The following is a 12,073-nucleotide window of genomic DNA, read 5'->3' as shown; positions in this document are numbered from 1 at the left end:
TGCAAGTTTGAATCACTTTGGTACTAAACGTAATTGTTTATTTTTAACTTTTAACAGAATAAGGCCTTGAAAAAAAGGGGTACAGCAGAGAGCAAGCAACTGAATGTTTATGAGATAAAGGTATTTGGAATCATTATTTTCGTTTTTAAAATAGTAGTAAATAGATGAGAATATAAGAATTTTATTCCTTGTGGTACTTATCTTTCTCTGACTGGCTTATTTTGCTTAGCATAATACTCTCCAGAACCACATGATCTCACTCATATGTGGAATCTAATGAACAAAATAACCTGATGAGTAAAATAGAACCAGAGACATAGAAGCATGGAACAGACTGAGAAATTTCAGAGGGAAGGTGAGGGTGGGAGAGTGGGAGGGGAGTGATTAACCGGGGAGCTTATATGCATACTAGAGGCCTGATGCATGAAGTTCATGCACGGGTAGGGTCCCTAGGCCTGGCCGGCGATCAGGGCTGATGGGGGCGGGAGGAGGGGCTCGCTGGCACCACCTTGGCTGGCCTGGTGCCGTCCGCTTGCCAGCCCCGCCCCCTGCCACCGCTGGTTGCCTCCCTCTGCGGGATGATCAGGAGCTCCTGCTGGCACCCACCTTACCTGGCCTGGGGTCTGGGGCCTGGGGCCTGCGGGCTAGGGGCAGCTCCTGCGTTGAGCGTCTGCCCCCTGGTGGTCAGTGTGTGTCATAGTGACCAGTTGTTCCACTGGCCGTTCTGCCATTTGGTCGATTTGCATATTAGGCTTTTATTATATGCATATATGCACAACCCATGGACATAGACAATAGAATGGTGAAGGCCTGGGATGGGTGGGTACTGGGTGGAGGGGGTCAATGGGAAAAAAAAACCCACACAAATAAACAAAGGGACATCTATAATACTTCCAACAATAAAGCTAAATTAAAAAAAAATTTATTCCCTTGTAGCAGTTTTCAAACATCATCTGAGATTGTGGGAATCAGTCCTTTTAATTATAAGAGTGCTCATCTGTGACTTATATGTGTTAAAATCATCTAAGCAACTTAAAAATATATGTGTGGGTATGTATATGCATGTATTCATACTCCTTACCCATGCATTAAAAATTAAGGTTGAGCAGGTTTGGGGTGGAGTCTTGGAATCTACATTTTTTAAAAGCTCTATATATGGTTATCTTGCTGCATAAGGGTTTTGATAACCTCTGAGTTTGTAGGAAACAAATTAAAATCCTGGAATGTAAACTCATGATGTCAGGTTCATATTTTGTTTATTTTTTAGTCCCAATTCTTTGAGATATAATTTACATGTAATAACATGCATGATTTTAAGTATACAGTTTGATGAACTTTGACAAATGTTTTTATAAACATGTAACAACAATCAAGATCCAGGATTATTTCCATTATCCCAGAAAGTTTCTTCATATTCTTTTATAGTTTAAACCCTACTCCCCAGAGGCAACCAGTATTCTGCTTTTTCTCTCTATAAATTAGCTTGTCTATCCTAAAACTTCATTTAAATGGAAACATGCCAAATATATTCTCTTGTTATAAGGGTTTATTTTGCTCAGCCTGTTCTGAGATTCACCCATGTTGCTGTTATCAATAGGTCTTTTATTATTTCCAAGTCATATTCCACTGTATGAATATAACAGATTTGTTTATCTAGTTTCCTGTTAATGGACATTTGAATTGTTTCCAATTTTTAATCATTATGAGTAAAGCTTCTATGAACATTCTTTCACTGGACATTATTTTTTTATTCTCATCTGAGGATATATTTTCCATTGATTTTTAGAGAGAGTGGAAGGGAGGGAGGTGGGAGGTGGGGGAGAGAGAAACATTGCTGTGAGAGAGATTGGTTGACACACACCCCTGCCCCGCCCTCCCCCTACCGAGATAAAATCTACAACCGAGGTATGTGCCCTTGACCAGGAATTGACCTCAAAACCCTTTGGTCAGCGGGCTGACACTCCATCCTATAAGCTATGCTGGCCAGGGCTGGACATTTTATTTTATTTTATTTTATTATTTTATTATTTTTTATTTTTTTAAAATTTCTTTATTGATTAAGGTGTTACATATGTGTCCTTATTCCCCCATTACCCCCCTAACCCCCCACTCATGCCCTCACCCCCCTGTTGTCTGTGTCCATTGGTTAGGCTTATATGCATGCATGCAAGTTCTTTGGTTGATCTCTCCCCCTTACCCCCAACCCTCCCCTACCTTCCCTCTGAGGTTTAATGGTCTGATCGATGTTTCTCTGTCTCTGGATCTATTTTTGTTCATCAGTTTATGTTGTTCATTATATTCCATAAATGAGTGAGATCATGTGATATTTATCTTTCTCTCACTGGCTTATTTCACTTAGCATAATGCTCTCCATCTCCATCCATGTTGTTGCAAATGGTAAGAACTCCTTCTTTTTTACTGCAGCGTAGTATTCCATTGTGTGATATACCACAGTTTTCTAATCCACTCATCTGCTGATGGGCACTTAGGCTGTTTCCAAATCTTAGCTATGGTGAATTGTGCTGCTATGAACATAGGGTGCATATATCCTTTCTGATTGGTGTTTCTAGTTTCTTGGGATATAGTCCTAGAAGTGGGATCACTGGGTCAAACGGGAGTTCCATTTTTAGTTTTTTGAGGAAACTTCATACTGTTCTCCACAGTGGCTGCACCAGTCTGCATTCCCACCAGCAGTGTATGAGAGGGCTGGACATTTTAAAGTAAATATTTTAGAATAGAGTTGCTGGGTCATAGAGTAGATGTACATATAGTTTAAGAAACAACCAAATCATTTTCCAAAGCGATTTTACACTCCTTATAGCAATGTATGAGAGGTCTAGTTAGTCCATATCCTACTCACATTTGGTGTTGATAGTCTTTTCAGTTTCCGCCATTCTTGAGGGCAGAACCTAGCTTCTTGTTTAGTCATACAATGTCCTACTTAGTTTCCTGCTCTATTATTGTCATTTTGAAATTTCAGATAATTTATGAAGTAGATGTTCCTCCTTTTTATTTTACATCAAACTCTGCAAATTATATAGCTGGTCTTGCTTATAGGTATAGTAGTATCCATTGTGGTTTTATTTTTCATTTGTTGTAATAGTGTTGAACATTTTTTCATGAACTATTTAGTTATTTGTACATTTCCTTTATGAAGTACTCAAGTATTTTGTCCTCTTTATTTTTTATTGTGGCAAAATACCCATAACATAAAATTTACCATTTTAACCTTTAAAAAAAACTATACAGTTTATTTACATTATTGTGCAACCAATCCCTAAGACTCTTTTTATCTTGTAAAAATGGAAATTCTATACCCATTAAATAGCTCCCCATTCCCTCCTCCTCACAGTCTCTGGCAACCACCATTCTCTGACTTACGACTATTCTATTTACTTCATATAAGTAGAAAAATATAGTATTTGTCTTTTTGTGACAGCTTGTTCATTTCTGATAAAAAGGCAGAATTTTGATAGAGATTGCATTGAAATCAGGACACTGTCGAGAGAGTGAAAAGACAACCCACAGAATGGAAGAAGATATTTGCAAATCATCCTATATAATAAAAGGCTAATATGCAAATTGACCAAACAGTGGAATGACCAGTCGCTATGATGTGCACTGACCACTAGGGGGCAGACGCTCAACATAGGAGCTGCCCCCTGGTGGTCAGTGTGGTCCCACAGGAGGAGCGCTGCTCAGTCAGAAGCCAGGCTCACGACTGGCAAGCGCAGCGGTGGTGGCAAGAGCTTCTTTCACCTTCGTGGCAGTACTAAGAACCCCCTCAGGGGATGTCCACCTGCCTAAGCTGGCAGGCGGACATCCCCCACGGGGTCCCGGGCTGCAAGAGGGTGCAGGCCGGGCTGAGGGGCCCCCCGCCTCCCCAGTGCACGAATGTCATGTAACAGGCCTCTAGTATATTTGATGGTGATGCAACATTTAGCACATAAAAAGACCACTTCCAATTCAACAGCAAAAGCCAGTCACAGAAGGACAAATACTGCATGTTTCCTCTTATATGAGGTACCTAAAACAGTCAAACTCAGAAACAAAGGTTAAAATGGTGATTACCAGGCGTTGGGGGAAGGGAAAAGGGAAGTTATTCCTCAATTTGTATAAGGTTTCAGTTATGCAAGATAAATTAGTTCTAGAGATCTGCTGTATAGCATAGTGCCTATAGTCAACAATAATGCGTTGTGCACTTAAAAATTTAGTAAGCCCTGATCAGGTCGCTCAGTTGGTTGGAACTTGTCCTGTATATCAAAAGATTTTCAGTGTGATTCCCAGTCAGGGCACATATCTAAGTTGCGGGTTTGATCCCCATTTAGGGTATGCATGGGAAGCAACTTATCGATGTTTCTCTCTCACATTGATGTTTCTCTCTCACATTGATATTTCTCTCTCACTCTATTCCTTCCTCTCTCTCTAAAAAATCAACGAAAATATCTTCGAGTGAGGATTAAAAATAAAAAAATATATATTTTACCAAATGAAAAAAGGAAAATTATCCAACTATAATCTCCATGAATAAGTAATCTTTAAAAGATTCTCAGAACCTCAAAATGAACACAATATTGTCAAGAAATCCACAGCATTTACTAATGTTCATGCCACTTTTTTTTTTTTTTTTTTTTTTTTTACACAAAGGTCAAGAAATTAGAGTTAGAACTAGAAGGTGCGAAACAAAAATTTAAAGAAATGTCTGACAGCTATAAAAAAGAAACTGAGGACAAAAAGATATCAGAAGAAAATCTTTTGGGAGAGGTAGGAAAATTAAATATGTGTGAGAATTTGTTATACTAGAACTCTGTTTATTAAGTAGCATTTTAAGAGAAAAGTAATGCTTAATTTTTAAATTATAACTTTTAAAAAGGTATAATAAATTTATATTAGGGACAGTTTCTTATAGAAGCTAAAAGTATCCTTGTTATTCTGTTTGAGTATTGAGTAGTATATAATTATTTTGAAAAGATTAAATGATCATTGGAGTGTTATACTGTCATTTCACTTGATAGAGCACCCTATAATAAACCAAAACAGTAATGCATTTTTTTACTTGGCTTTCCTAAATTTCTGGTGTTTGATTTCTGCATTTTATATATTAGCATATGGTCTCTGCATTTTGTATAATAGCATATGGTCTCTAAATTTAAGTTAAATTTGTTTTTTGTGTTTAATTTTAATAAACACTTAATTGATTTGATAGGTTGAGAAAGCCAAAGCAACAGCTGATGAAGCGGTACGATTACAGAAAGAAATTGATATACGATGTCAACATAAAATAGCTGAAATGGTTGCGCTTATGGAAAAACATAAGGTAATTTTTTTCTTTTTGTGTAATGAAAATTATATACTGGAGCCATATTTATGCATAAAATGGTGAAATTAATATAGCATTCTGATTTATTAGAAAAATTAGTGGTAATTTTCTCTGATAATTATAGATATTTATAGTTATAGATATAATTGCAGATAATTATAACTGGAATGCCCTTGATCTCCCATTTCTCTGGGTTTAAATCTTAACCACACAAAGCTTAGTTTGAGTGTTACTTTGAGAAAATCTCTTATGATGGATGGAAGTGGTCATTCTTTATCTGAATTTTCCTAGTATTCTCTTATAGCACTTTCCATCCAGGATATGTGTTTTGTTAATATTTGTATCCCCTATGTGTGTCTAACATACATGAGGCTAAATGAATTTTTATCAGTGGAATAAATAGATGAAAAGCTTAATGTTTGTTGTATTTGTGAGTGTGCTCTATTTTTTACTGTTGTTTAAAGTAATCATTCTGTTAGCGAATTAAGCCTTATTCTCTTCAGGTGAGCTATATCTACCTATTCATCTTTAAAAATTGTTGCTGGGATAGAACATTACTATGAGGTAACCAGTGAGGATTAAAAAAAACTTTTTAAATAAGTTTGTGAAGTCATAGGTTTAAACATATTTGGTATATTTCAGTCCAGTGCAGTTTTTATATTTGTTTCATCTTTGGCTAGTGGGAGCCTCTTCACACTGGTGGCACTTCCTTTTGACTTGACTTTAATAGTCCTTGATAGCTTGCTTGCTTTCTCTTATGACAACATTTAAGACTCATCATGTATTTCCTGCCTCAGATCTGGAATCAGCCACTTTTCTAAGAGGTCCTGTTTTTAAAATTAAGAAATTCAGTGTTTCCAATTAAAAAGAATAATTTCTTGCTCAGGTGTTGTTATTTCTAAGACAGTTATCTAGGTTTCATTGTTTATGTAACTGAGAATTTTCAAAAATATGCTTAAATATATACATCACTTAACTCATAGTCATTGTTTTCTTTAAATTTTAAATGCACAAGGATACCAGTCATATTAAAGCATATTAAAGCATAATCTATTTGGGTTCTAAAATGTTTTTTCTGTTTCATATAGGACCAATATGATAAAATCGTTGAAGAAAGAGACTCAGAATTAGGACTTTATAAGAGCAGAGAACAAGAACAATCATCAGTGAAAGCATCTTTGGTGAGATACAGAATAAATAGCCATAAAAGCCAATTTTCATGTCAACATGACTGCTGGTAAAGAATAATATTAAATAAAGCCATAATTTTTTGTTGTTGTTGCCTCCTGCAAGCTCCTCGACAAGGGCCAGAGCCTGCAACTGAGGTACCTGCCCTTGACCAGAATTGAACCTGGGATCCTTTAGTCCAAAGGCCATTGCTCTATCTTCAGAGCCAAATCGGCTATGGCTTGACATAATGTTTGAGTTGTAGAATAAAAAAAATTTTAGAACTGAAAGGAATCTTATAGTTAAATAGGCTTCCAATTTATTTTTTGAAATGGTGGAATGAACTCTTTTTACCCCCAAATGAATGCTTATAAACTACAGTTACAAATAAGTTTGGAGCTCTAATTGAGATTGGGAGAACTGGGAAGGGGTAGATTGGGAAAGGATGAGGAGGAGAGATATATAGTATTAATATTTCTTTAGACTCCTATATCATAAAAGCCTAATATGCAAATTGACTGAACAGCAGAATAACCAGTTGGCGGGGGAGCGGGGCCAGCCTCTTGCCAGCCGGTGCTGGCCCCATCCCCCCATTGGTCCACTGGTAGCCTCCCCCAGAGGGAGGCCAGACTGTGACTTCGGGCCTAAACCATCAGTTGGACATCCCCCGAGGGCTCCCGGACTGCAAGAGGGCATAGGCCGGGCTGAGGGATCCCCCTCCCCTCCAAGTGCATGAATTTTCGTGCACTGGGCATCTAGTAAACTATAAAATACTTGTATAAATGAAATCCTTAGTTATGTTCAGGTAGCAGCCTTCATATTAATAGGCTTAAAGTATATATATAAGTAATTTATTTCTCTCTATAAAATTAAATTTATTTGAAACACTAGTTTGCATTTATATGTATGTAAAAACTTTGTGTTTTTTTTTCTTTAGGAGGTTGAACTATCCAATCTCAAAAATGAACTTTCGTCTATTAGGAAACAACTTGAAATAGAAAGAGAAGAAAAAGTAGGTTTTGTGGCATTATAAAGTAACTAATTGTAAGGTTTAGGTGCAGCCTTATATTTTTATAAATATGTAATATTGGAAAATAATATGATACATTTGAATAACTGGATTAAAAAACAGAACTTTTCCCCATTAGCTTTTTTTTTCAAAAGTATTTATAATTTAGCTTAAAACCAGAAAGTGATGCTTCCTACTTTGTTCTTTCTCAGGATTGCTTTGGCTATTTAGGATCTTTTGTAGCTTCATATAAATTTTAGGATTGTTTTTTCTACTTCTGTCAAAAGTGCCATTGGTATCTTTTTTTTTTTTTTAAAGGGGAGGCTCTTTTTTTAAAAAAAATATTTTTATTGATTTCAGAGAGGAAGAGGCAGAAAGAGAGAGAAACATCAATGATGAGAGAGAATCATTGATCAGCTGCCTCCTGCATGCCCCCCACTGGGGACCGAGCCTGCAACCCGGGCATGTGTCCTCAACCATGCGCAGGCTGATGCTCTATCCACTGAGCCAAACTGGCTAGAGCAGCCATTTATCTTGATAGGGATTGCAGTGAATCTGTAAAAGGCTTTGGGTAATATGGACATTTTAACATTATTAATTCTCCAATCCATGAACACTATAACTTTCTTTTGTGTGTGTGTGTGTGTGTGTGTGCATGCACACATGTTTTGATTAATTCCATCAATGTCTTGTAGTTTTCAGTGTAGTTATCTTTCACTTCCTTGGTTAAATTTATTCCCAAATATTTTATGTCTTTTGATGCTATTGTAAATGGGAGTGTTTTATTTATTTCTTTTCAGACAATACTGTTAATGAATAGAAGTACTACAGATTTTTGTATGTTAATTTTGTATTCTGCAAGTCCACTGAATTTGTTCATTAGTTTTAACAGATTTTTGGTAGCATCTATAGGTTTTCTCTATATAAAATTATGTCATCTGCAAATAGAGACAATTTTATATCTTCATTTTCAATCCGATGCCTTTTATATCTTTTTCTAACTTGATTTCTCTGGCTGGGACTTCCAGTATTGTGTTGAGTAGGAGTGGTGAGAGTGGACATTCTTGTCACTGATCTTAGAGGAAAAGCTTTCAGCTTCTACCCTTGAGTATGATGTTAGCTGTGGACTTTTCAATATGGCCTTTGTTATGTTGATGTACATTTCATCTATACCTAATTTTTTTGAGTTTTTATCATGAAAGAAAGTTCGATTTTGTCAAATGCTTTTAATGCATCTATTGAGATCAGTATATGATTTTTATCCATTCTGCTAATGTGGTGTATCACATTAGTTGATTTGTATACATTGGATCATCCTTTTATTCCAGGTATGAATCCCACTTGATTATGGTGTATGATCTTTTTAATGTGCTGTTGAATTCTGTTTGCTAATACTTCGTTGAGGATTTTTGGGAGCCTGGGTTGCCGGGGGGCATGGCCAGCCTGAAAATGGCCCTCAGTCCCTTACCCAGGCTGGCCAGGCACCCCAGTAGGGACCCTCACCCCATGGGGGTGTGGCTGGCCTGCAAACCACCACAGGCCCTTTGCCCTGGCTGCCCCATGTTCCAAGGGAACCCCTGCTCTGATCCGGGACACTCTTCAGGGCAAACCAGCCGGCCCCCACCCATGCACCAGGCCTCTACCTATACTAATAAAAGGGTAATATGCTAATTAGACTGGGAGACCTTCTAGGAGACCTTCCGGACGTTCTTCTGGACAAAGCCATGGTGGCAGGGCCGAGGTAGAGGCAGTTAGAGGCCAAGAGGGGAGGGCAGATGTGGGTGATCAGGCCAGGATGGGAAGGCAGTTGTGGGTGATCAGGCTGGCGAGGGGGGGGCAGTTGGGGGTAAGCAGACCAGCAGGGGGGTCATTGGGGGAGAGCAGGCCGTCAGTGGGGGTCAGTTGGGGGTGATCAGGACAGCGGGGGGAGGGAGTTTGGAGTGAGCAGGCCAGCAGGGGGGCAGTTGGGGGCGAGCAGGCCAGTGGGGAGGGAAGATGGGGACGAGCAGGCTAGCAGGGGGGGCAGTTGGGGGTGAGCAAGCCAGCAGGGAGGGGCAGTTGGCAAGCACACTGGCACGGGGAGCAGTTGGGAGCGAGCAGGCTGGCAGGCAGAGTGGTTAGGGGCAATCAGGCAGGCAGGCAGATGAGCAATTAGGAGCCAGCAGTCTTGGATTGTGAGAGGGATGTCCGACTGCCGGTTTAGGCCCAATCTCTGTAAACTGGCAGTAGGACATCCTTTGAGGGGTCCCAGATTGGAGAGGATGCAGGCCGGGCTGAGGGACACGCCCCTCCCTCCCCCCGCCCTGTGCATGAATTTCGTGCACTGGGCCCCACTAGTGTGTGTGTGTATTTAGGTACTCTATGTATTTACTTGGAGAATTTAGTCCATTTACATTTAAAATAACTATTGTTAGGTAAGGACTTAACTAATGCCATCTATGGTTTTCTGGCTGTTTTGTAGTTCTAAAAGTCAACCAACCATTGATGGTCGATAGGATATGTAATAATGGCAACTACTGGTATATCAGTTTACAGCCAGCTTCTTTCATGGTGAAGTGGGTTCTCTGGTTAGGAGTAACACTATGGGAGAGATACCATATTGTACACAAGACATTTAATGAAGATAGATATTGACATAGACATTATGGATAGGTAAGGCAAATTTTCCTAAAGTTCTATGCATTGGAACTTTCCCTTCTCTGATATCTTTAAGACCCCCGAGGCTGTAACAGTTCTCTTTTCTAGATGATTTCATATTAAAGACCTTCTACATATTCTTTTCTGTAGGACAGGTTTCTTTCTTTCTTTTTTTTTTTTTTACTACTGAATGATACACCCTAATCTCCAGTAAAAGTGATGTATTATTTCCCAAGCATTTTGTGCTTTTCTATACTTTATCCTTCATTTCTTTTTTTTTTAATTTTTATTTTATTTTATTTTTTTTTTTTTCAAATTTTTATTAAGGTATTATATGTGTACATATCTTACCATTGCCCCCCACCCCACCCCACTCCCATACATGCCCTCACCCCATAATGTTTTGCATCCGTTGGTTACTCTTATATGCATGCATACAAGTCCTTCAGTTGATCTCTTATTTCCCCCACCTCTCCCTAACCTTACCGCGGTAATTAGACAGTCTGTTTGATGCTTTACTGCCTCTGTAACTATCTTTTTGTTCATCAGTTTATAATGTTTTTCATTATCCCTAAATGAGTGAGATCATGTGGTATTTTCTTTCATTGACTGGCTTATTTCACTTAGCATAATGTTCTCTAATTCCATCCAGGTGTCTACAAATAGTAGTAATTCCTTCTTTTTTATGGCAGCATAGTATTCCATTGTGTAGATGTACCATAGTTTTCTGATCCAGTCATCTGCTGACGGGCACCTAGGCTGTTTCCAAATCTTAGCTATTGTAAATTGTGCTGCTATGAACATAGGGGTGCATATATCCTTTCTGATTGGTGTTTCTGGTTTCTTAGGATATATTCCTAGGAGTGGGATTACTGGGTCAAATGGGAGTTCCATTTTCAGTTTTTTGAGGAAACTCCATACTGTTCTCCACAGTGGCTGCACCAGTCTGCATTCCCACCAGCAGTGCATGAGGGTTCCTTTTTCTCCGCATCCTCGCCAACACTTGTCGTTTGTTGATTTGTTGATGATAGCCATTCTGACAGGTGTGAGATGGTATCGCATTGTCGTTTTGATTTGCATCTCTCGGATAATTAGTGACTTTGAGCATGTTTTCATGTGTCTCTTGGCCTTCCTTCTGTCTTCTTTCGAAAAGATTCTATTTAGGCCCGTTGCCCATTTTTTTATTGGATCATTTATCTTCCTTTTATTAAGTTGTATAAGCTGCCTGTAGATGTTGGAAATTAAACCTTTATCAGTGATACCATTTGCAAATATATTCTCCCATATCCTTCATTTCTTAATCTCATGTTGAAAGTTCATTATTCAAGAACAACACACAGAGAAAAAGTGAATTCTGCCTCTAAAGGCACATAATATTTCGGATCTCTTAACAGCTCTTTAGTTATCTGTGTGTATTTCCTTTATAAATCTGATCCATCCACTTCATTTTATGAATGAGAAAGTTGTGATTAAAGTTTTTAAGAGACTTGCTCTTAAGATATTTGAAACTAAATAACATTCCTGTAGAGAAGAACTAATTCATTTTTTCTATTTACTTTTTATAATTTTTTTTTAAATTTGTAGGTCAGTATTTTTTTTCTTGTTCATACTTCTTTGATAATAGGAACATTCATTGTGGTAATAGTAATAATTACATTGTATGTACTTGATATTCATTTTTAATAGGAAAAACTCAAAAGAGAGGCAAAAGAAAACATAGTTACTCTCAAAGAAAAAACTGACAAGGTAAGAGTTTTATATAATTTTCAGTTTTCTTTATAACCAACTCATTTTCTAACATTTACTTAGAAAATTATTTGTTCATAAATAAGAAAAACACATTTAAAATATATCACACACTTATTTCTTGCTATTTATTAAAAAGCATTTGCTAAAAACTTTAAAGCAGTTGTCACTTGGAGAAGGTTTAGAGAAGTTTT

The 12,073-nt window shown here is 37.9% G+C and overlaps 1 protein-coding gene across 8 annotated transcripts in view; it reads left to right on the top strand.

The window, feature by feature from the left end:
- SYCP1 (synaptonemal complex protein 1) overlaps nt 1-12,073 on the top strand; it is a 103,455-nt gene that overhangs the window by 74,260 nt on the left and 17,122 nt on the right. For 5 of the 8 annotated variants that reach the window (XM_080649152.1, XM_080649158.1, XM_080649151.1 and 2 more), the window contains 6 exons: nt 58-120; nt 4,648-4,764; nt 5,207-5,317; nt 6,409-6,501; nt 7,425-7,499; nt 11,820-11,879. In XM_080649152.1, coding sequence (XP_080505278.1) covers nt 58-120; nt 4,648-4,764; nt 5,207-5,317; nt 6,409-6,501; nt 7,425-7,499; nt 11,820-11,879 — 519 coding nt within the window. The remainder of the gene's footprint in view (nt 1-57; nt 121-4,647; nt 4,765-5,206; nt 5,318-6,408; nt 6,502-7,424; nt 7,500-11,819; nt 11,880-12,073) is intronic. The other 3 variants (XM_080649155.1, XM_080649153.1, XM_080649156.1) reach the window with 3 other exon arrangements.

The sequence above is a fragment of the Plecotus auritus genome (genome assembly GCF_963455305.1).
Source record: "Plecotus auritus genome assembly, chromosome: 12".
Taxonomy (NCBI): Eukaryota; Metazoa; Chordata; class Mammalia; order Chiroptera; family Vespertilionidae; genus Plecotus; species Plecotus auritus.
Note: the sequence above shows the minus strand (reverse complement) of the source record. Positions and strands in the feature narration are given on the sequence as shown.